The sequence below is a fragment of the Canis aureus genome, chromosome 1, assembly GCF_053574225.1.
Source record: "Canis aureus isolate CA01 chromosome 1, VMU_Caureus_v.1.0, whole genome shotgun sequence".
NCBI classification, from domain to species: domain Eukaryota; kingdom Metazoa; phylum Chordata; class Mammalia; order Carnivora; family Canidae; genus Canis; species Canis aureus.
This window is the reverse complement of record NC_135611.1, coordinates 13,644,253-13,669,495: the sequence shown is the minus strand read 5'-3', so window position 1 is coordinate 13,669,495 and position 25,243 is coordinate 13,644,253. Positions and strand designations below refer to the sequence as shown.

The 25,243-nt window shown below is 41.8% G+C and overlaps 1 protein-coding gene and 1 long non-coding RNA gene across 5 annotated transcripts in view; one reads left to right on the top strand and one right to left on the bottom strand.

Annotated features, from left to right (window-relative positions):
- The window catches only part of LOC144308218 (uncharacterized), a 54,966-nt gene extending 40,157 nt beyond the window's left edge, over positions 1-14,809 (bottom strand). For all 3 annotated transcript variants that reach the window (XR_013374792.1, XR_013374795.1, XR_013374804.1), the window contains exon 1: positions 14,742-14,809. This is a non-coding gene — a long non-coding RNA (uncharacterized LOC144308218). The remainder of the gene's footprint in view (positions 1-14,741) is intronic.
- Positions 6,331-22,890, top strand: SERPINB2 (serpin family B member 2). Of its 2 annotated transcripts, none has more exons than XM_077888494.1 (8): positions 6,331-6,461; positions 10,093-10,269; positions 13,473-13,589; positions 15,170-15,298; positions 15,751-15,868; positions 20,704-20,846; positions 21,432-21,596; positions 21,930-22,890. In XM_077888494.1, the coding sequence occupies exons 2-8, from the start codon at positions 10,102-10,104 to the stop codon at positions 22,338-22,340; spliced, it is 1,251 nt and encodes a 416-aa protein (XP_077744620.1). In that variant the 5' UTR covers positions 6,331-6,461; positions 10,093-10,101; the 3' UTR covers positions 22,341-22,890. The 2 variants fall into 2 exon arrangements, with proteins under 2 accessions (XP_077744620.1, XP_077744525.1); XM_077888399.1 differs by having other exon boundaries at positions 15,149-15,298.
- Positions 22,891-25,243: the final 2,353 nt, after the last annotated feature.

Sequence of the window (25,243 nt, the reverse complement as noted above, 5' to 3'; positions counted from 1 at the left end):
GAAAAAGGCAGGGGCCAGATCACAGATGGTCTTGGACATATGAATCCAATTCTGAAATATACATCTTATATTTACTGGGGACTCACTGAAAAATTTTAAGAAGAGGCATAGCTAGGTCAGATTACATTGTAAATATAGCAGGCTTATGACTTAAGGGACAAGACACTACACTAGAGACTGAGAGATCAGACCAGAGATGATGGAGACCAAAGGGCAATAGTTTGAGAGAGAAGAGAGGAGCTCATCAACTCAAAAAATATTTTAAAACTAAAATTAGTGGGACTTGTTAAATGATAGATGTGAATGTGGATATAAGGAAAAGAATTGAAGATGTTGTTTCAATTTTGGTTTGGATGACTGATAGATGAATGGGAAGTAGTTGAGAAATAGGTGGAGAATGATGGACCATTGGCAGTCAAGGGCGGTTGTCTGCTAGGAGGCTGCATTTGGTTAGCTCAGGATCTGGGGAGAGGTCAAGATTGGCGATAGAGTTGCAGCAGCCTTTTCTCTGTTGTCTGCTTTCCTCCCCTCCTGCTACTCTCACCCAAGCATCCCATTTGCATTCCCATATTCCTGTCCGCCATGTCCATGAATGATGACTAATTAACAGAGAGAGAACTGAGCTATCATTTCCCCATCCTTCTCACTTTGACACAAGTCTATATAAGGCTGTTTTAACTTGGAGACTAGGTGCTCTGGTCTCACCCTGTGATAAAATGCATCACTGTCCCCCAGCTCACACTCTTTTCTTTTGACAGTTCCTTCCTAGAAATCAGAGATTCACCTAGTCATTTTAGATGGGACCAAATCTGAAACCTGTGTGTGAATCATTTACGTATTTTAGTAAAAAGTGTCAACGGGTGTCTGGTCTTTTATCTACTCTTAATGAAAAAAAGATACAGAAATTCATAAAGAGGACAAAACAAAAGTAATTGACATCCTGATTTGGAATATATTCTATGACATGTCTTATTTTTTTACTTTCTCAGTATGTTTTATGAAAGTTATCATTGAAATGTGTGACTCTTATTAGGCATACAGCATTGGCCTAGATGCACTGGGAACATGCTAGATAAAAGAGAGACTAAATTAGCACTTGTTAAGTAATGTAAATAATCCACTTATCCAAAAATAATCCACAAGGATAACAGAGAGCCAAATGGTGCATGCAATTGTGGTTACATGAATCCGGTGTTGTATCATTAGATCCTTGAAGGAAATGCATCACTATAAGCACAGAGTTTCATCTGATGTATAGGATGAGTGAATTCATGATTCATGATGCATTCTGAGGCTGCTCTGCAAATGTGATCTCTCTTTGCATGCTTTTGGCATGACAGGTTTTAGGAAGGTTATTGGTTTTCTTACACAGCTGAATCACAGAACACTGGATATGTGTTCCCACGGCCTACCAACTATGGAATCTATGTTGGGATTATCACTTGGCAACAAGATAAATACTCTGACTGAAGTGTTACACTCCCTAACAGAGCTTGTTTCATGTGCAAACTTTCTCATACTCCTGGCTGGCCCAGGGCAATATCTTAAAATAGATAAGGTTTGCATTCTGTTGCCCTGGATCCTGGTATTGTCCCTTTCTATGGCCTGGCTCACTCTCATTCAAAACCTTCTTGTTCCTTTCTTATCCTCTTCACACACCCCAAGACTCCTGGCCTGACCGCCTCTCCTTACTCTGTCAAAAGCCTTTTTTTTTTGCAGGAATTTAGAAATATGTATTATTTCTCCCAGAGCCATTAACATGATGACTTTTATTGCTAATAATAGAAGATATTTATTCTCTGATAATTATATTTCAAAAAGTATATACCGCATGATGTCTTAGCCAAGATGACCCCAAATTCACACCACGGAGGTGGCCACTCTCACATGCCTTGGGTCCTGCTCATAGCAACAGCTGCTTAAATTTCTAGGGTGAACCATGCTACTGTAATACTCAGGCTAATTAATATTAATGATCCATTATAAAAACAGTGTTTCAGTATATTTAATGGAAAGTCATTAGTAAAGTAAGATTATTAGATGGCATTTTATGTCAAAATGGGACTTCCTTTTTGACCTACAATTGTACTGTGCTTTGGATAATTTCAGTGGTGACATTACTGATGCTCTTGAGAGGATACATTTGTATATTTCCCATCTACCAGCAAATCCCATGGAGAGGGTAATTCTGGAAGCACCAGTGGTTGTTCATTCAAAGTGGATAAGAGAAAAGAAATAACATGGCAACGTGCTTAGCATGAGCAAGTCATTCAGCAAACAGTGAGCACCTTAATTTGAGCCAAGTGCGTATCTCAGTCATGGGGAAGACTACCGTGGTTTCGGAACTCATGGTGCTTACTGCATACAGGGAGACAAGGACCCGGTGGTTAAAGCTACTCAATCACATTTGGACAGGTGCTTCAGAGAAAAAACACAATGTAATCTCCCGATTAGAATATTAGAACCTTACTTGTTTTCTTGTTTTCGGTCTTATTTCTCTTTAGATATGTTTCATTGTAGTGCTACTGGGAAGAAAATAAACACCTCCATATAGATATTTTGATCATATATTTCTGGTTTTAAAAGTAATGCATGCCTATTGTGGAAAATGTGGGGAATTCTTTTAAAGTTAAAAAAAAAAATTGACCAGCATCTATAAAGTTACTACAATCACTGTTTACATTTTGACACATTTCTTTCAAGTCATATTTCTGCACATACTTTACTTATATGGCTGAGGTCACATTGCATATATAATGTTATATCCTCTTTACCACCAGAAGATAAGAAAACAAGCTGGTAAGAGTCATGCCAGTTCTACCATTCTCAGCTTTGGTAGAAGTGATCTGACCTAGACCTGTTGTAAGTACTGTTTGAAGTTAATTGAGAGACTTAATCTTATTTATCTTATAATGGTAAGACTGGTAGCTACTACTAATGGTAGTAGCTCTGCTCTTCTAATTTACCTACTGATTGGGCTCTTGCAGTGGTTTCTTGGTAGGGGTCTCACCATCTGAGTTCTTCTTCTTCTACATTTCTCGGATTTTTTTTTCCTTTCACAGTTTTCACAAGCAACTTCCCCTCTCAGGAGTTTATGTAAGATATCTTTAGATTAGATCTCAGCCCATTCTGGTGTCAAGTCCCCCCTGTGAGATGCTGTCGCCTTTCCCCCTCTCTCCTTCCCCTACAACACTGACCACACCGGGCAGATCTCAGGAAGCCAGTGAACGGCCATCACTTCCCACTTCTGTAATTTTAGTGCTTTCCCCTTTCAAATCTTCAATTTTTTCATTTATCTTTATTCTTTCTCTGAGGCCCCTAACACACATGTATCAACCCTTCCTCTCTTTCCTGCGACACCACCTACCATTGGTGCCACTCATTTTGGCTTCTAATCATATATTGCCTTTTACGCTTCCTCTGATAGTTTGATGTGTGACCATCTTCTCTTTTTTATACTGAGCCCCCCAAATTTCTCTAATCTAGGAGGGAAGACAACTTCCAAATCTGGCCACCCACAAGTACTCTATTTTACCCACTAACCCACTCTGTCGAACACTCACAGTATGAAAGATAGTACGCTAAGCACTTGACAGACATTGTCTGATCTATTCTTCACAAAAGTCTGTGTCATTTAGGAATAATATAGACTTACTATTTAGCATCTCAGGTAACAATAAGAACAAAAACTAGAGGTAGGTAGTTTCCAGCATTGACTTGGGAGTGCTCTGAAGTCAGGGCTCTGGTTTGGCATCTCTGCAAACCTCTTGGCCTTCTTCTCTGGTTGATATATGGTGGGAACATTTCCTGGCATCACATCTTCACACAGCCATGCTCAAAGTCTGGTAGAAGAGGATGGCGTAGGATAGGGGAGGTTCTCTTTGTATGTCTCTCTCTTATCAGGAAGGAAAAATTTCCCCCAGACACACCCCAACAGACTTATTCCAAACCTTGTTGACCAAGATTGGGTTATATAGCTACCCTCCAAGACCAACAACCGGGCCCTCTTTTCCCAAGACAAGGAATCTCTGATACCTAAGAAAAATCAGGAAAAAGAAAAACAAAAAATGGATTGCTTTTGCAGAGGCAATGAACAGTACCAGCATCCATTAAGAAACTTAAGCTCAGAGAGATTGAGAAAGACATTTGTGCAAGATTATACACTCGCAATTGACAGAAAATTCAAGTCATACCTTTCTGAGTCCCTCAGAATCCATATCTTTGCTCACCATACTAAAGAGCCTTTCTAGAAAATTTTAGCATTTCACTCAGTCAAGGGATATTTTGTAAGTACCAACTTGAGACTCAGCACTGTTCTTGCTGCTGAAGGGGCATCAAGTGTAGAATCTATGTAGGAATAGAAGCCCACTCCAATGAAATGTCTAGAAGACATCTGATTAATTAGTTAATTAATAATACATTTTTATATTGTAGCTCTAAGAGGTGCAGTTCTGTGTAGCAGGAGTTCACCGAGGATTGTATAAGTCAGACCAGATGTCATAGAAGCTGTAGAGTATGAGTAGAACCTCACAGATTTGGGTCAGTGGGGAGAAAGAAGGATGGCTTTCCTGTTGAGAAGAATAACTTGAGTGAAAGCAATCAGGTAGAAACAGTGGAGTCTGAAAAGTGAGCAAAGCAAAGGGTTACTAGGGTTCTAGCTTCATCTTCTATTAGCTCAGCAGACTGTTGCACTGGCTCAAGAACAGTTGAACAGATTGGTCCTGTAGACATTGCCAGAAGGGCCCTCCAGCGGACAGAGTCTGGAAGGGGAGAGATTGTTAGACCAGAAGTGGCACCTGCTGATCACTTGCCGAGGCAGAGAGCTGGCCGAGCACCTGGGGATGTGAAAATTAGTAAAAGGGTCAATGGCTGCCTATGAGTTTCCTTTGGTGTCACGGAGGAACTTAGGAGTTGAAAGATCATTATTGAGGGTGGGATTCCAGCTTTTTCTTTATGTGAGCTGAGATCTTCCAGCAATTAAAAAAATCAAATAATTTGGGTTTTGGCTGCCAGATACAGACTCTGAAGAATACGCCTAGCCCATTGTCCCTCTGATAATAACGAGGGGTTTGGGCTAAGTCACCCCCACTCCTTTGGACAGGAAACCACATGAGTGCGATGAGATCAGGGGATATCTGGTTCTTTAAACCACAGGCAAATGAAGAAGCTCATGCCGGGCTTAAACCCACAGACTTGGCATCACTGACACTCAGATTGTCAACCCAGGTCTCCCAGCACAGACACGGAGCTCCCCAGGGCAACTGAGAAGAAATACAATGCTTTTACTTCTAACCTTCCCTTCCTTTTGAGGATTTTCTGTACATAGAAGTAAAGCAAATAGAAGAGAAGCCACCTTTATAATGTGTTGCACTTTTCGATTAGTTCTAACAATATAACCTTTTTTAGACTTAAATTGTCTTTTATCATAACTATTTTTTAAATCTGTTTTTGTCCTCAAATTCCCTTGGCTGTATCAAAACACTTAGTGATTTTTTTTTTTAACTTTGCTTGCTTTCTTGCTTATTTGTTTGTTTGTTTATATAGAGAGAGTGGCCATGTGTGGCAATGGTGGGGAAGAGTAGAGGGAGAGAGAGGGAGAGAATCTTAATCAGACTCCATGCTCAAGAGGAGCCCTAGGACACAGGGCTCAATCTCACGACCCTGAGATCACATCCTGAGCTGAAATCAAGAGTCCGGTGCTTAACTGACTGAACCACCCAGGCACCCCTGCGTAGTGATTTTTTTCAATCAAGTTTTCAACATGATGATCCTAAAATTAAAAGTCAGTATCAAGTACACAGATTTTCTCTGTATAATAAAAGATAAGATCTGTGTTGGAAACAGGGGCAAACAGAAAGTTCTTTGGGTGTGGTTGGTGACAGGAGATTAGGGTGGCACCCAGAATTATTTAGGAAATTATAGTTTGAGATACCTAAGACAATTTAAAATAGAGAATCTCCAAGAAAGAAAAATAGTGGTTCTCTTTTCCTTTCCATGCCCAAAGAGTCGCTTCAGGGGTGTCTAGATTCAGAGAGAATGGATTCTGTTGTCTTTAAATATTGCCAAGAGCCCACCGGCCATCTCTGCACAACGACAGAAGGCTTATTGTCGAGTTCGGCACTGTCCTTGGGCACCGGTATAGAGGGGGACACTTGAAATGGGCTGACAGACTTTAGCTAATTTTAACAGGCATGTGTAGGTATTGCCAAATTCTTAGGTTTCTGAATGATGTCATCCTCTGGACAAATTTCTTAAATGATGCCTTAGCAAACAAGCATTTTTATAATAGTGATGTCTTTCTGAGTAAAATGTTGAATCACTCAAAGGATACAGATTAGAAAGAGAAAAAAAAATGTTGTGTGGGAGGGGCAGAGCTTTATAAAACCAGTCCTCTTCATGTGTGCACTCTGACAGCTCTCTGAGGACGGTTTCTTGTCAGCAGCGCCTCCGGGAATAACCAGGTATTTCAGTGATTTCTGTGGCCATCTCTGTGAAACAGGCTTTCATTTTTCCCCCCTCTTCCTTTGTATTGGTATTATTAATAATGAAAGTTAAAGTGTGGGATGTCTTTAGAAAATGAGGAGAAATGTCATGGTGTTTTCTTGTTTAGATTATTTTTAAGTGAAACTATTTTAGTTCAAGAGTTGACCTAAATTTATAGTAAGGCTTACTCTTGAGTCTCAGAAGCCAGCTGATGCCTGTGTAACATTAACCAAAGTTCAGTGGTGATGTCGATTTTATCAAACAGGTTAGAAAATGTATATTCTTTACTGACTAGGATTTTGACACTGAACTGGATGGAAATGGCTATATCGATTATTAATTGATATAATTCACATGTCATTAAAATGCAGTAATTTAAGCAATGAAAATAATCTATAAGTATCATATAAATATAATAAAAATAAGAAGGATGACCGTCTTTACCTAAAACTGTCAGAAATTGCAGAAATTCAGCAGCAATCTGGGTTGGGTCTGTTGAACACCCCATTATATTTATTGAATTTAGTCAATAATTGGTCAATTTAATGGGAGAGAAAAATTTGCCAAACTGGTTGTTGGATTGACTGAAGTAATAGTTCAATAAATAATTTAATGCCCCCAAACAGACACTCATTCATTATGAAAGTCATCAAATAACAGGAACTGCTTTTAATTGGGGAGAGAATGCACTAAGTTTGGAGGGGACGTTTCCTTGAAGGTACTATTTCCTCTTTGTTTTCTTTGATTTTTGTGGTCAATTTCTAAATATTTGCACTATGCAGTCGCAAAACAAATTGTTTTAAATGCCACAGCAAACTCCAATCTAACATCCAGTGCCAATGAGAAGAAGCCCAGCCCCACATATGCTCTCCATTTATTCTTCCTCATGATAATATTAAACCTTAATTAGCAGCATGATATCTGGAAGTTAATGAAGTTGTAAATTTTGAGTGGTAAGAAACTCACAACAGGTGTTACCTGTTTCGGGCAATTATGCTATTTGACACCATTCTGTGACTTTGATTTTACATTGTGTCAGGCAGATTCCTACCCAAAGGTAAGGCATGGACTTGTCTGAGAGGAAACATGCTATATGTGTGCCTTCATAGATTTCTAAGACTACAAACTTCTCAAACTTCATGTGAAAAGCGCCAGACTCAAAATCAGAAGGCTGAGATTCGGTCTAGGCTTTGAAGCTAACTAGCTGTGCAGTCTGCATCTTCAGGTTTTGGTAACAAGAAATTATTAGGTTTTCCTGAGCAAGTAATGCCACAAATTAAATGAAAACAATGCTGCTGAAGGAATTTGGTAACTGCAATATAGACATGAGATCTTATTTTTTAATGTTAGATGTAGTTAATTGCACCTTACTTAAAAGTATAAAAACTAGACTATTTTTAAAAGAAGTAAATGCACCTGGGACAATTTAATTCTGTCCCTCTTTACTTGTTTCATTTATAAAGACACCAGAAAGCTATCAAAAGCCTCTCTAACACTTAAATTTTGTTAGTGTCAATGACCTACTACTACGCAGGATACTATAAAGAATTCAGTCTAGGAGAAGGCTACAGTTACTCATCTGGCGCTGAGTCCTTATTTATTTTTTTTCACAAGAGGATAGAGATGTATTTTATTTATGATATTAATTCTCAATTTGTTTCCAAAATGTTACTGAGGTAACTTACAAAAACGATCTGCCCAGTAAGACTAATTAATATAAAGACAATTTTAAATCAGTAGAAGGACGAGGAAACAAATGTCTGAGTCACCCAAGTTAACCTAATCTCTGTGATGAAACAAAATACAATAGTGGGGTTTGGGTTTTTTTTTTTTTCCCTACTTAATAAGCCTTCTAGGAGCATTGTGGACTTACTACCTTCCTATTTTTGTTTCCTCTTTCTAACATTTCTCAAGCTAGTAAGCTGCCTAAACTCTTACACTAATAGTGAAGTTCACCTCCAGCAGGAGAGGCAGTGTGAGGCAGTGTGAGGCAGTGGGTTCCTGCAACAGACCTAGGCTTGAATTCCTGCATCATTCATAGAAGCTCTGTGACCTTATGCAAGTTAATCTCTCTGAGCATCAGGAGGTTACCTATAAAATGAAGATAACAGTACCTACCTTTTATAGATCTTGTGAGGATTGAATGAGAAGAGGTAGCTTCAGGGACAAATTTTGCTTAATTTACAATTTTGTCTTGCTAAAATACAATTGGGTGGTATTTCACATGAGCCATTTTGATCCAAATTGCAACGATTTTCTTAAAAAGTGGTCATGAGCCAAGTGTTCACCTAAGACAGCCTGGATTAGGGAGGGGCGTGGGAGCTGGCGCTTGCCAGGAAGCCTGCTGAGTGAGCCAAGCCCTACAGATGCAGGACGTCCTTCACCTTGGAACCTCCCTCAGCCTCTCCTCAGCTCTGGGAAGCCACTGTCACAAAGTTTCCTGTGGGATGCTGAGTGTCAGCGTCATTTGGTATATTCATATATTTTGGTAATTATAGGGTGTGTTTTAAGCCACATTGAAAGCATAACACACAGCCAGAGAATGATCACTGGCCAGTACCAACAGATACCCGTGCATACCTTGGGTGTGTCCCCACATTCCGCTTCACACAGAGACTTGGGTCATGGAAGGTGTGTCTGTCCTTTATCTTCAGGTGGTGACAGGGTGTGTGTACGTATGATCCCCGCAGTGCTGCAATGGACTGCCCTGCTGGGGGGTGGCAGGAGAAGCAGGTGGCATTTCCAGCACAGCCCCTCATAATGTAGGAAGCTGTTTCACTGCAGGCCATTGATGGATATAGGTGTGTGTGTGTGGGTGTTGGGGGATGGTACAGGAGATAGGAGCTGGGTAAAAAACAACCCTCAGATGATGAATCTGAGACACTCTTCGAAACAGGGAATCTGAAAGAATTGACAATCTCACCAGGGACCAACAAGAATATGTGTGCATGTGGCATATGTTTGAATAGGTGTGTATTTGCCCATGTGGGTCCCTGATATTTGCAGATGCAGCAGAGGTTGAAATCATGACTCTGGAGGCCACCCACCTGGCTTCCATGCCTCCTGCCCCTTATAGTTGGGTGACACTTGTCACTTTTCTGATCCTCTGTGCTGTAGTTTCTTCCCTCGTAGAACATGAATAGCAATGCCTTTCACATAGGGTTTTGGCAAGAATTAAATGGTTGGTAAAATGTTTAGAATAGCATCTGTTGTATAGTAAGAATCTAATGAATGTTATTTATTGTCATTGCTGTTATTATGGTTATTATATGGGATGTCCCTACTCATCATTTAACTGTTTGTTGCACCTCAGGATCAACTACATAGCTCACAGGATCCAGTGCAAAAGGAAAATGCAGAGCCCCTTGTTCAAAATTATCAAGAATTTTAAGTTGGTGACAGCAGAGCATCACACCAAGTGTGGAGCCCTATAAGGCTGCACAGGTCATAGGACCATGATGCCATCCAAGCTCTACTTCATGTTGTCCCATGAAGGAAGAACAGAGAGGGAAGCCCTGTCCTGTGCAGGGTTCACCTGTACTACTTGGCTGACATCACCCAAAATGTTGTCATCTTTTAGAGCTTTTTTCTTCCTCGCTTTCCTTCCAGATTGAAACAATGGAAGAACTTTATGTGGCAAACACCATCTTCGCCCTCAATATTTTCAAGCATCTGGCAAATACTACTGCCACCCCGAATCTCTTCTTCTCTCCATGGAGCATCTCATCCACCATAGCCATGGTCTACCTGGGTGCCAGGGGAAAAACTGCAGACCAGATGGCCAAGGTGAGTGTCTATTAAAGCTCCAAATTAGGACTGGGTCCCACCTGAATGGAAGTGTAGAATTGTAATTTCATGCTTCAGACAGCTTGATGTTATCAAGGTCGATGGTTGTCACATGCTATTACAACACAAGTTCTCTAGGTTCAAATCTGCAAAATAGCTAAACCACAAAAACTCTCAACTGTGGCAAGCAGAAGGCATACTGCAGTTTCTTATCCTACAAGGCTGGAAATAGGGACCATGTCTTACATTTTATAAGATTATTTTTATACTTTTCAAAGTATTTTGCATGCTTTATCTCATTTGGTTTTAAGACAAGCATCATCTTATAGATGGAAGCCTAGCAGCGTGAACAGCGCACCTGCCAGGGTCTCCTACGGTTTCCTGATGCCTAGTCCATTCAGGCTCCTTCTGTGCCTCTCCCACTGGGCTGTGTTTGCTCCCCACGCATGTAAAGAATTTCTCCTTTGGTTTTAAGAGCTGTTGAAGATGCAAGGAGAGCAGCGTGACTTCAGAGAGCCCCAGCCATGCTATCAACTCAAAATGAGGGGCTGGCATGATGGCCAGTTTTCAAAATCAGGGTGAAGAGGATGTGGGGCAGCATCGTGAGGTATTGGTGGAAGGACTCTGTGAAGGCATTCAGTCAGGGGACTGGACCCAGGGCCTTAGAAATCCATTGACCTGCTTCCACCACATACTTCAGTGCTCCCATGAGATGCATTCAGCACATTTAAAATGCACACGTTCCTGTTATGTCCAGGTCAGGGAGACAGATAAGGTCATCATCTAATGATTCTTTCGGATTCATGTAGCGACAAACACTGACGTTGTATGCTCGCAGTACAGGCTCTGCTTTCTCACGGGTACACACTGTGTGTTTAGTTACACCAAAATGCCTCCGGCCACTTTTGGGTTTCCCATGAAAACCCTGCCTGATGCATACGTCCCTCGCTGGTGCACAGTGACCCATTTACAACCTGCCTCTTATGAGGTGGTTCACTGGGGGGGTGTTGGCTAATCTCACTGCAGGAGGAAGGGAGGTAAAAGCCCTCACTCCCTGTGTGTGTGGAAGTTTAAACATCAAGGCTTACAACGAAACACTTGCTCAACTCTAATACCAGCACGATGTGGCAACACTCCTTCCCCTTTATTCTCTTCCCCTTGGAGAAAAGAAAACGTGCACTGCATGGTGAGCTTTAGAAAACATCAGGATCTTGATTTTTTAAATGTAAAGGAATCAAAAGCAATGTTATTTGCTGGGGGGATGACAAATGAGGTAGGGTAGGGTGTTAAAATAAAAAAACAAATAAATGTTGATACCAGAGGCAAAGGAACATATTGGTCACTCCGGGTCCAGCCAGCTTTTCCATATCTGTAAAGAGCTTGAAGCACGTGGGTCTATGCAAAGATGTCATATTGTTTTCCTATAACTCTGCTGCCTGTGCTGATTTTACAATTCAAAGGAAAATTGGGTTAACTCCCTATTGAAAGGAAAAGAGAGGCTCGGTTGGCTTGGAGGAAGAAGTACGGACTTTGGGGACAGCCCAGGCAGTGCTGAGTGGTGGCTTTGGCATTCCTACTAGGTGTGTGAGGGAAGGCATGGTCTGAGGCTCAGCTTTCCCATCTCCAAAGTGAGAACGCAAATGCCCAGCCTGCATGATGGTTGTGCAGATTAGAGATAACCCGCAGAGCGCCTGGTAGCAGGCGCTGTTCTAACCTGTTCTAGCAGCTTGTGCTCCTCAGCGCCTTCGCCAGGCACCTTTTGAGGAGCGTTTTGTGAATTTGCCCATATGATGCACGATCCTGTGAAACAGAGGCTATGATCCCCACATTCATCTTACATACCAGGGAGAGGCCACATAGCTGGGACTCAGTGTTGCTGGGCAAGGTGATAGTGTGGAAGTGGAGACAATGAATACATAAAAGAGATGAACTCCTAGAGCACATAAGTCTGTAAGAGATTGATGTGCACAAGGAGCGGTCCTCCCAGCTCTTATGTTCTGGATGAGGCCCCAGACCTGCCCGGGCTCAGTTGCCTGTCTGGGCACTGTGCCTGCCTCTATCTTGTGGCCTCCACGTGACCCAGCACCCCCCATCCCCCATTTCTGTGGGGGCTTTTGCAATGATCCAGGAAGGCTTTGCAATGATTCAGGAAGGCTTTGGTGCTAGCCAGGAGACTCCTGATTTAAGCATCAACTTCCTTTGAGGGGATGAAAAGCAGAAAAGCTGTTTCAGGAAATATTCTTCCCTTATGTGGGGGCAGAGTAGGGCCACTTGATATATAATTTGATGAGCTGAGAAAGATCTCACAACGCCTGACACCTTTCCTGCCAACCCAGAAACTCATTGCCTGGCTGGGCAAGCCTACTTTTCCTTTGTTAGCAGAGTCCCCACCATCAATCTAGTTACCAGATAAGTTCCTCCTCACCCTGGGCCCCCCAAAGGATGTCCTGCAGGACCAGCAAGACCAAGAGGATGTTGGAGGTTGGGGGAAGGCCTGGGTGCAGGGCCAGCGTGGGGGTGCTGAGACTGGAGAGGACAGGCTGGGAAGCTGTAATTTTGGGAAGGAGCCTGAGGCAGCTTCCTAGGGGCCAGCCTTCACCTGCACAGCTTCCCTGTGTTTTCTGGATCTGCCACTCACAATATAAAGATTGTCTATATGTCATCTGACCCCTGTTGCCTGTCTCCCACATAGATGTTGGTCTTCATGTGTAATACGGTATGTGCAAATATCTTATGTGATCCCTGTTCATATTGAATAACCGTTTTTATGCTTAAACTGACTTTTGACAGATGAAAAGTGTATAATATATAAGGCCATTGAAAAGACAGAGAAATACAAGGTCATGAGCTAATCTTATTACTTTCTTCACAATACTAGCATTTTTTATCAAGGCCATTTATGGGTTGGATGATAATTTAGATAATTTAGTGAAGAGATTGTAAATCACCTCATAATAACAAAGTGTTGTCTAAATGGCCAGTCTATGGATTAGTATAAAATAACTCAAGCTGTTTCCTGTGAGGAAAATTCTAGTTGCTGACACTTATATATTATGTATAAAGAGCATCTGCTTGTTCCCGAGACACAAAGGCAGGGAAGTAGACAGGACCACTAAGAGATACCTGAGAGCTGCTGGTTTAAAGGTGAATAATCTGGCAGGAAAGGATACAATTAACTGTGTTCTGTCTAATTCCAATTATAGGTGTTTCAGTTTGACAAAATTGGAGCCCCTGAGACCCCCGTGACCCCAGAAAACCTTACAGGTTGTGAACTCATGCAGCAGATCCAGAAGAGCCCTTATCCTGAGGCTATTTCGCAGGTATCTAACTCATTGGTTCATAATTTATTTTGCATTTTATTTCTAGAATCTTCTCATCTTAAAGTCACCGTGGTAGACAGGGAAAGAACCTAGTACAACTTCCTCCATTCATAGAAAGAAAACAAAGACTCAGAGCCCTTAAACAAATATCCTCTGAGCACACTGATAAGTATGGGCAGGGGGGGAGTAGAACCTAGGCTTCATGGCTTTTAGGCCAGAACTGTTTCTAAATTCGATCACACCACTCTGCCTCTGGTTGGGGATGTGCAATTCATTCTGAAACCGTTGTGGCAACGAGAATGCACATGCCCGGATGTAGATTTCCAGGTGGGAGAAGGTAAAGAGTGACAAACAATTGAGGAATGGGATGACGTCATGAGAGACCAGGACCCTCAGATATCCCTCTCCAGCCCCTCTATTTACCTATTTATCACCTGTCCCTGTATGTATATACATATGTATCTATTTCTCACCTATCTCAGATACCAATATCTCTTCTCCATACTCTACTTCCTTCAGCACCAGCTATCCAGATAACTTACAGAAATTGGGTATAGATATACTCCTATTGATTAGCAACTTCCATAATATGTTCATGGGCTGGGGGGGGGGGGGATCCCGCATGGCTTCCTTCTCAGAAGGCTGCTCCATTGGCCTGTTGCCCAGGGAATCATGGGCCAGAGGAGGTGGAGAAGGCCTCTTTAGGATGGAGGCTCGTCAGGCCTCCTGTGACACCCGGCAGCCCATCTGCAGGGCCCCGACCTCTGCCTCCTGGGCGTGACTGTGCCCCGTGTCTGTCATCACGCTTACAAATGGGGGGGGGGAGCGGATTGGAAGCCACCCGCATTCTCGTGGCTTCCTAGAACCCAGATTTCCCACTGCACAGACCACCCTTTAGTTATAAAGTGGATACTTTCAGCTGTTATACTAACTTTTTCTTTTTTTTAAAGTTTTTTGACTTCTTCTTTTTTTATATATACTAACTTTTTCTAAAACATTTCTAAGGTAACGTTTTAATAGAATAAAATTCCTTAGAGACCCTGAGGTTTAGGAACTCCTCAAAGAAGCCTCACTTTCTTCTAGGATGTTGGTCACTTGCCGGTTAAACACAATCTGTAGGTGCAGCTAAGTCTGAAACAAGGAAAACCTTACCTTAGGAGTTTTCATGCACTACACCGAAAGTATTTCCTCAGAGATTCCTCTAAAATGTCAGAAAATAAAAATAAAATAAAATAAAATAAAATAAAATAAAATAAAATAAAATAAAATGTCAGAAAATAAGTAGGGGCACGTGGGTGGCTCAGTGGTTGAGCGGCGGCCTTCGGCCCAGGGGGTGATCCTGGGGTCACGGGATCGAGTCCCACATGGGGCTCCCTGCGTGGAGCCTGCTTCTCCCTCTGCCTCTTTCTGTGTGTCTCTCATGAATAAATGAAAAAAATCTTTAGGGGAAAAAAGAAAGAAAATTCAAAGCATACATTAATATAGCATTTCATTGTGGCATTAAAAAAAAAAAGTTTGCTTAACAAATAATCCTGCTGGGCGTCCTGTGTTCTCTAAAGAGCGCCTCGTCTGTGTTTAAGGCCCAAGCGGGAGCCGCCCTCCACTCGGCCTTCAGCTCCCTCAGCGCCGCGGTCAGCGCAGCCTCCGGGGAGTACTTACTGGAGAGCGTCAACCAGCTGTTCGGAGAGAAGACTGCGAGGTTCAAGGAAGTGAGTGAAACCTGTAGCTGCAAAGGCTGGGCCCCCACCCGACGACGTGCAGCCGCCCTCCAGGCCGAGAGGGCGGCGAGCCCGCGCCCCGGGTCACGGCGGCCGCTGCGCATGCTCCGTGGTGGGCGCTCCCTCCGCGGCTGCAGAAGCCCCGCGTGCACAGCGAGCGCCCGAGCTGGGGGAGCGCCGGTTTCCCGAGCCTTCCCGCGAGCCCAGCCTTCCCCTCCTACCCAGTGGCCGTAGTGCACAGTGCAGGAGTGCAAATGAGTGTGGGCAAGGGGGTCCCCGGAGCACGCATAATCCACCCCGTTTCCTCTTTCAGCCTCCCAGCCCCCCTTCCCCTATCTCGGGCCCCCCCATCCCTCCCCCCAAGTCTTGGGCAGGAAGCCCATGATTTACAATGACACCAAGTCTCATTTTGTGTCACCTTTGGCCTATTTCTTGCTTTAAAGGAATATATGCGACTCTCCAAGAAATACTACTCCACAGAACCCCAGGCAGTGGACTTCCTAGAATGTGCTGAAGAAACCCGAAAAAAGATTAATTCCTGGGTCAAGACTCAAACCAAAGGTACAACCAAAGCAATATTTCCTGTTCTTCTTTTCAGTTAGAAACCTCCCATCTAATTTTTTTTAAGAAATCATTCCCTGCACTTAGCCCTAACTCCCTCAAAATTCACCCAACCGTAGTTACTTCGGCTAGTGTAGCCTTATTCTTGTTCAACTGAGTGGTGTTCTAAGTGAGAAAGGAGAGTTGAGGCCTCCTGCAGGAAGACATCTGTTCCGTACTTACTAATCTGATTTTGGATGTTACCTAAGAATGGAAGATGAGGGCAGGCAGAGAGGATTTCCAAGGCAGGAAATACCAGTGTTGAAATAATTGTGCTGTATGTCCGGTGTGGACAAAAACAAAGAAAGAAGATGTGTTCCTCCCCCACCCCCTCCCCTTGAGTAAGTGGTGCGAGACCACTGGCAATGGAAGAGGCAGGATCAGAAAAGTATTTTAACTGGTATTCACCATTCACAGCCAATCTGCTGTGAGGTCTTAGGTCCCTGCTGGTGCAGCTCATGTCCCTACTTCTTTCATGGGCTCCTGTCTCACTATGTGGTTTTTACCAGGACTCAAACTTAATTAAGTCATCCATTCGTTGTTACTGAATTCAATCCTTCAGTCAACAATGGTTTATCCAGCACTTACAAGAGCCAGGCACCGTACACGCAAAGGAGGATAAAAATGGAAAGGAGACAGAACCCCGCCACCCTAGAACTCACGGCCTAGGGGAGGTGTTCAGTTCAATCGGCAATGGCTGCAAGGTGGTCATACGTGCTTTTATGGGGGCACACGAGAAAGGCCCTTGCCTCCAATGTTATGACAGGAAGGGTCTTCTGGGAATGAGAAGTGTTTATGTTGTGATTATGAGAATGGGCTGCAGCTGGTGAGGCTCGGGGAGAGAGTTCCAGACAGAGGGCTCAGTTCCAGGGTGCAGAGGTGAGGGAGCTTGGCCCTCTGGGGCAAGGAGTAGAGACTGGCTGGATTTGAATGTAAAGCACAAGGGAGGGGATGAGACTGCAGAGGTGAAGTCACGCCACTTGTCATGCAGTCACTGTGTCCCCAACGTCCCCACATGGGAACAACTTCACTGCCCTCCAGCTGGCCTCTGCAGAGGATCTTACTCTTGGCCCTGACTTTTGAATTCTTAATAATCCAACCGACTGTGCTTGATGACTGCTGGCTCCCGAGCTCTCCATGGCATGTCAGCTGCTACTTCCAGGCTTACTTTTTCTGCATTCCCTAACTTCAGGGTTTAAGGGGTTCACCAGAGTCCTAGCCTTTCTTAGCGGTATCTCCCAGCCACTCGCCTCTTCTCCACTCTTCTGGAGCTTTGTTAGCTTCATGACTCCTGCTAAACATTTGCTTTGTACAGCCTTCAACTGTGACTGAACTGATTTTATTTTGCTTGCCTTGCCATCCCATATAGACTATAATAATTTGAGGGTAAGGGCAATATGTCACCCTTCTCCTGTGTCCCCACAAAAATTAGCACAGCCTTTGACCGATCATGAAAATCCTTCATTCTTCCAAATCTCCAGGTAGAATAATAGGACTTAAATAAGTAACTGCTGATTAGCAACATGTAGACAGATTTCTAAGAAGAATAATATAGAGATTACTGCAAAGGTGAATTGCTTGGGTATTCCATAGATTTATGAGCTGATAGGACAGAAAGGTCCTTGGAGATAATTTACCCAAATTTGCCCCTTTTTTTTTGTTGGACCCCGGGTCCCTGAGGGGTTAACTGGCTCATTCACGATCCCACTACCAGTTAGTGGTGAAAGTGGGGGTTCCTCTTGTTCGATCCTTAGTCTAATTCTGAATTCTTCATGTGGGTGTTTAAAGAGTCTGTTAGACAATTTAGGCAGGAAGTAAATTTCATGTAACTCCTATGTTTTAAAACTTTGTTTCCAGCAATAGTTTGGTGTCTTGGTTTCTTGGTGCCCATAATGGGAAAAAACACATGAACTGAGTTCTGTAGAATTTATAAAATATTTCTGTTCCTCTGAAAATAGTTGATTACTTTTGTTCTTCATTTCTATAACAGATTTTGCAATTACTGTCCTAAAATACTGACAAACCACAGACACAGAGGAATGAGGGAAAGTGAAGGTTAGCAGAAGTGAAAGTAAAAGCTGCAACATTCAAGAGATGTGGAGGTTCTGCTTTTCTGAGAACAGCACCAATTCTTTTTTCTCTTTACACATTGTCTTCAGTGGCTGTGAAGGAAACAGTTGTGTTGCCAGAATGCCTCGTGGTCCCCTGGGCTGACTGCTTTACCATATTTTATAATAATTTGAGGGAATTGTCTATTTTATTTGTGATGATCACATTAGTGCTGTCATTCATGTCACAAAGTTAAGTGAAGCCGTAGGAATTGTCATTAGTCACCAAGAATTTCTTTTTTCTTTTCTTTTCTTTTCTTTTCTTTTCTTTTCTTTTCTTTTCTTTTCTTTCTTTTCTTTTCTTTTCTTTTCTTTCTTCTTTTCTTTTCTCTTTTCTTTTCTTTTCTTCTTTTCTTTTCTTTTTTTGTATATTTTTTTATTGGAGTTCGATTTGCCAACATATAGTATAACACCCAGTTGCTCATCCTGTCAACTGCACCCCTCAGTGCCTGTCACCCAGTCACCCCATCCCCCCGCCCACCTCCCCTTCCACTACCCCTTGTTCGTTTCCCAGAGTTAGGAGTCTCTCGTGTTCTGTCTCCCTCTCTGATATTTCCCACTTGCTTTCTCTCCTTTCCCCTCTAATCCCAGATTTCACTATATTTATATTCTCCATATGAGTGAAACCATATAATGATTGTACTTCTCCGATTGACTTACTTCACTCAGCATAATACCCTCCAGTTCCACCCATGTCCAAGCAAATGGTGGGTATTTGTAGTTTCTAATGACTAATATCACATTGTATACATAAACCACATCATCTTTATCCAGTCATGTCGATGGACACCGAGGCTCCTTCCACAGTTTGGCTATTGTGGACATTGCTGCTGTGAACATTGGGGTGCAGGTGTCTTGGCATTTCACTGCATCTGTATCTTTGGGGTAAATCCCAGCAGTGCAATTGCTGGGTCATAGGGCAGGTCTATTTTTAACTCTTTGAGGAACCTCCACACAGTTTTCCAGAGTGGCTGCACCAGTTCACATTCCCACCAACAGTGCAAGAGGGTTCCCCTTTCTCCACATCCTCTCCAACATTTGTTGTTTCCTGTCTTGTTAATTTTCACCATTCTCACTGGTGTGAGGTGGTATCTCATTGTGGTTTTGATTTATATTTCCCTGATGGCACGTGATGTGGAACATTTTCTCATGTGTTTGTTGGCCATGTCTATGTCTTCCTCTGTGAAATTTCTGTTCACGTCCTTTGCCAATTCATTTCATGATTGGATTGTTTATTTCTTTGCTGTTGAGTTTAAGAAGTTCTTTATAGATCTTGGATACTAGCCTTTTATCTGATATGTCATTTGCAAATATCTTCTCCCATTCTGTAGGCTGTCTTTTTGTTTTGTTGACCGTTTCTTTTGCTGTGCAGAAGCATTTTATCTTGATGACGTCCCAATGGTTCATTTTTGCTTTTGTTTCCCTTGCCTTCATAGATGTATCTTGCAAGAAGCTCCTGTGGCCAAGTTCAGAAAGGGTGTTGTCTGTGTTCTCCTCTTGGATTTGGATGGAATCTTGTCTCACATTTAGATCTTTCATCCATTTTGAGTTTATCTTTGTGTTGGTGTAAGAGAATGGTCTAGTTTCATTCTTCTGCATGTGGATGTCCAATTTTCCCAGCACCATTTATTGAAGAGACTGTCCTTTTTCCAGTGGATAATCTTTCCTGCTTTGTTGAATATTAGTTGACCATAAAGTTGAGGGCCCATTTCTGGGTTCTCTATTCTGTTCCATTGATCTATAAGTCACCAAGAATTTCAGTTGACTGGGGATATAATGATGAATCTATGGAAGCTGGTCAGATTACACTGACCTTTGTATTAGTCTTGTGTCTGTCGGTAGGTTTGGTAGCAGTGGTGGTGGGCACACAAGCCTGACCAGTTTACCAGTTTGTGAGCTTGACGAGGTTGCTAACCTTTCTCAGCAGGGGATCTTTTTGTGTAAAATGACACTACTGAGACCCCAACAGAATAGTTATGAGGATTAAGTAAAATGATGTATTTGAGCCTTTGAAAAATTATAGAGCAGATATTTACTATACATGGGCTGTTTCTTAAGCCATTTTGTTGTTGTTGTTGTTGTTAAATATCACACTTGGATGTGATAATTTCTGAGACCCTTCCTTCCCTGGCACGCTCATGTACTCCCTTCTCTGCACTGCCAAAGCACTTTGCATTCTGCTGTAGAATTTCTGACACATTGTTTCACTGCTTATTTTGAACACCTCTTCCAACATTCTCTTCCCTCCAGGGCAGTTCTTCATTTCTCCTCTCTTGTATCTGCCTGACTTCTGCTGTAGGTGTAGCGTGACTTCAAAAAAAAAAAGTTTTTGAATGAGTCAGTGGGTCAGACTCATAGATTGTCTGGATCAGATCTAGAAGGAGCTCTAAACTTTGAGAAACTTTGAGAAAACAACAAAAAACGAGGTGAAAATTTTCCAGTTTGATAGGCATTCTAAATTTTAGATGCATTACTTCTTCATTTTCACTTGGACTTTGCAAACCTTCCAAGAAATGTAGTCTGCTTTGCTTTAGATACATTGGGAGAAAAACTCGAGCTTGAGGTCATTACCTCTGCAGAATCTGACAAATGTACATGCTGAGTTTGATGGGGACTCAAGAGATTCAAATCATAATAACGTCGCAGTTCTTGGTCATGAAACCTAAACATGTGTCATGTTTTCTGTAGGCAAAATCCCAGACTTGTTACCTAAAGGTTCTGTAGATGGGGACACCAAGATGGTCCTGGTGAATGCTGTCTACTTCAAAGGAAAATGGAAGACTCCATTTGAGAAGAAATTAAATGGACTTTATCCTTTCCGTGTGAACACGGTATGAGACAAGATGGACTTTTCCTAACATATATTTTAGGACCTTGGCCAAGACAGAGAAAAAAAATTAGAGACCACTCATGCTCCTACATGACTTGTTAGTCATAAATTATGCACTTTGGACAGTTGGTTGACTCAAGTTACCGAGTACCACTCAGTAATTTTCTGAGAGGCTATATGAGTAATGTTGAGACCATGGGCTTTAGAATTACATAATTCTGGATGCAGATGTAGGTTCTATACTAAGGTTCTACTGATATTTATCTTCCATGGATTCCATGTTTTGATCAGTGGAATTTGACTATTGTAAGGATTCAATGAGATTTCGCAGAGTTCTTGGCCCATGGCAGGTGCTGAACAAATATTTTAGTATTATTGTAAGTATTATCATTGTCCATCTTAATAATAGATGTAATCATGATAAAGCTAATAAGATCAGAGCAGCTGTGAGGGTATAAATAGTTTGTTGATTTTTAAGAAGATATTTCTTCAACACTAAAGCAGAACCTACTTATCTTTTATGTCTAATTATGATCTCCTGACATCTTAATATCGACTTTCATAATTTGCTTTTTAATAATTTTAGACTCAGCGCGTTCCTGTACAGATGATGTACTTGCATGCAGACCTGAACATTGGATACATAGGGGACCTGAAGACTCAGATTCTAGAACTCCCATATGCTGGAAACATCAGCATGTTCTTGTTGCTTCCAGACGAAATTACTGATGTGTCCACTGGCTTGGAGTTGGTAAGCCATTCTAGCTTGTATTGTTTTAAACCTCTGCAGCTAAACTTACCTTTCATGACAAACATGTCTATAGGCATAGAAAATGGTGTGCAGCACCTCACAGAAACATGTGAATTGGTTGATAATAAATGTTCATGTCTCAAAGTTTAATTTAGATCGTTAACATATGTCATACGTGCTACATTCATGCAAAAAATTTTACCGGTGTATAAAATTTTTATATCACCCACCATATGGTAAAGTTAAAGTCATTGATTTTTAACATATTTTTAAGTTATTTGCCTTCTTTTCTGAGCACTTATAGGCTTTTCTTTTTAATGTTTTAATTTGTAGCTGGAAAGTGAAATAACCTATGACAAATTCATTAAGTGGACCAGCAAAGACACGATGGCCGAAGATAATGTGGAGGTGTACCTCCCCCAGTTCAAATTAGAGGAGCGCTATGAACTCAGATCCATTCTCAGGAACATGGGCATGGAGGAAGCCTTCAGCCAAAGCCAGGCCAATTTCTCAGGAATGTCCAACACAAATGACCTGTTTCTGTCCCAAGTGTTCCATCAAGCCACAGTTGATGTGAACGAGGAGGGCACGGAAGCAGCTGCTGGCACTGGGGCCACTCTGTCAGGGAGAACTGGCCACGGAGGCCCACAGTTTGTGGCAGACCATCCTTTCCTCTTCCTTATCATGCACAAAATCACCAAGAGCATCCTCTTTTTTGGCAGGCTTGTCTTACCCCAAAATTGAAAAGTTCTGTTTCTGCACAGGATTTTGTAATATGAGCTGTAAGCCTCAGAATTGCAATGAGTGCCAAAAATTTAGAGACTTTTTTCCTACACATTTCTGCTCTTTTCTGAATAACTTCTTCTACACACTAATGATAAGTACAGAAATAACTAGACAACTATCCACCTTAGCATTACAAAGCTGACTAATCATTTGTTCTCATAAGTAGAAGGATGTCCCAGTTAGGTCTTCCTTACTATGGGTTTATTTTATAGCATTAACTTTAACTGTATTATTTATTATTTTATATAATGGTTTTAATTATTGTTCACTGTCAGTTTTATGTAACTGATATAGTTACAGAAGCGAGTGATCAGTTATTTTTCTAAAATATGCATTTACTTGTTTGTATAATGAGGGATGAGTAATTGCCCTTCCATGCCCTTTTATAATAAATACTTAGAAGAAAGCATTGAAATATATGTATTTCTAGCATTATTATTACATAGATGTGTCTATAACTAATGTAAAATTGCAAATATATATAAAAAATAAACATGTTTCCATGCAACCATTTGTTTCTTGTCATTCCATTGGGTCATTAGTTCATAAGACCTGTCATACCTTGATTCCCAGGGATCAGGAATCATGCTTCATTTTGTGGGAGAACAAGGAAAAACAGAATAAATGATATAAGAGAATAATCGCCCCTGCTGGGAGCCCAGTATTAGGAGTCAGATGGGGTTGTGTGTAAAATGGTTTAGAGCTGCCTTCTTATAGCAGCAAAAAAAAAGCAACTCAGAAAAGTTTGAGTCAAAGTCCTTTGGGAATATTCATGTTTAAACCTCAAGGATAGTGGGAATAAACACTTGGTCCAGTGGTTCAGACATAGAATCAAGATCAAGGATTGAGCTGAGAGTTCAGGGAAGAGGAGATGGGCTGGGTATACGAGTAAGAGGGAGGGACGCCTGGGTGGCCCAGTGGTTGAGCATTTGCCTTTGGCTCAGGTCATGATTCTGGGGTCCTGGGATCAAGTCCTTCATTGGGCTCTCCAAAGGGAGCCTGCTTCTCCCTCTGCCTGTGTCTCTGCCTCTCTTTGTGTCTCTCATGAATAAATAAATAAAATCTTTATTTAAAAAAAAAAAAGACTAAGAGGGGAACCACAAATGTCTTCCTTTAGAGGTGTTTGCTTCAAATAGCACAGAATGCTTTTGAGTGGATCAGAGACAGAGCAGATCATAGCTTAAGTCATGAGAATGAAGACAGATCTGGTTTGGGGTATCCGAGCTGGCTACAGAGCCTGGCTGCGGGAGTGCGGCTGGACTCTGAGAGTGTCTCCCAGGCAGCACCTTCCCCGTGACACAAGGCAGGGACGGATGACCCACTGGAACATGGTGGCTAAACAAGTACCCTAGGCCCTTGACAGTCAGTCCCTAAATCTCAGTGCTAGTACTTACGAGTCATCTAACCATGGGCCAGGAATGGTGCTTCTTTATGATTCAATTTTCTTTTGGTGTAAACTAGAAAAACCAATGCTTTTCTCATAAGGTTGCCATGATGGTTAAATGAATTTACACATCATAAGCAATTTGGAGAATGCTGAGCATGTACGGTGTTTAATTAGTACTAGTGCTGATATTTATTATCTTTGTCAGAAGTAAAACTGTCTCCCAGTCAGCTGGTCAAATATAGAATCCCTGGAAATTATTTAAAAAATGAGTCCTTAAGGCTTGCACTGTGGTTTGCTTCCTCCAAATTAGACATTCTTAAAAATTAAGAGTTCTTGGGGGGGATCCCTGGGTGGCACAGCGGTTTAGCGCCTGCCTTTGGCCCAGAGGCGCGATCCTGGAGTCCCAGGATCGAATCCCATGTCGGGCTCCCGGTGCATGGAGCCTGCTTCTCCCTCTGTCTGTGTCTCTGCCTCTCTCTCTGTGTGTGACTATCATAAATAAATTTTAAAAAATTAAAAAAAAATTAAGAGTTCTTACTTCTTTCATTCTCTTACATTTAGATTCATTTTTCTATGCTCTTCAATAATTAAGCAATTCAACAGGTAGTAGCTTTTGGAATCATCGTGCCTCATGGGGTATCTATATGTCTCACGCTCATAATGGACTTAGAAGATGGGTGTGGAATTCTAGATTCAGAGCACTCTTTAACACTCTAGAGGTACGATTCTTACGGTCTTCTGGCACCAAAGTGGCTAATAGGAAAAGTTATGTCAAGATAATTGTTGCTCCTTGTAGTTTTCACATTTTTTTTCTTCATGGTGTTCTTGATATTTCCTTGCATTAAGTATATTTTTTAATTGTTCCTCAAAATCTATCTTGTTCATCAGATATTTTTTTCCATCTGGAAATGTGTATCTTGCTTCAGTTCTAGGAACTCTCAGCCATTGCTGTGGACTGAATGTTTGTAGCCCCTCACCTCCACGTAAATGTTAAAGCCCTAATTCCTGATGTGATGAGATGAAGGGATCAGAGCTTCCTCTCTCCACCATATAAGGACACAGAGAGAGACAGCCTTCTGTGACCTGAGAAGAGGGGCCTTTATGCAAAATCCAACCATTCTGGCACCCTGATCTCAGATTTCTCTAGAGCTATGAAAAAATGTTTGTTGTTTTAGCCACCCAGTCTTTGGTATTCTCTATAGCAACTCAAACCAAATAGGACAACTATTATCTACTCATTGTCTCTGTCCATTCAATTCATGCTCTTCTTCTGGATTCCTGTTAGAATAATATTGATGCATCTGGGGTTCTCTCTGTTTTGGAAATTTTTGGAATACCTAATAAATTCATGTGGTCTAAACAACAATATCATTAAAAGGCTGAAGCAAAAACTATCCCTCCCACCGCTCTTCCCCATTCATATAGTTCCTATCCTTAAAGCCCCATTAGTAATGTCTGTATGGATTACCACATA

Bases quoted from the DNA above. Each gene is read 5' to 3' on its own strand.
- SERPINB2 (XM_077888399.1), top strand. From the start codon at position 10,102: ATGGAAGAACTTTATGTGGCAAACACCATCTTCGCCCTCAATATTTTC. The intron at 15,299-15,750 runs GTGAGTGAAACC...CTTGCTTTAAAG, and splicing joins AGACTGCGAGGTTCAAGGAA to GAATATATGCGACTCTCCAA. The intron at 20,847-21,431 runs GTATGAGACAAG...TAATAATTTTAG, and splicing joins ATCCTTTCCGTGTGAACACG to ACTCAGCGCGTTCCTGTACA.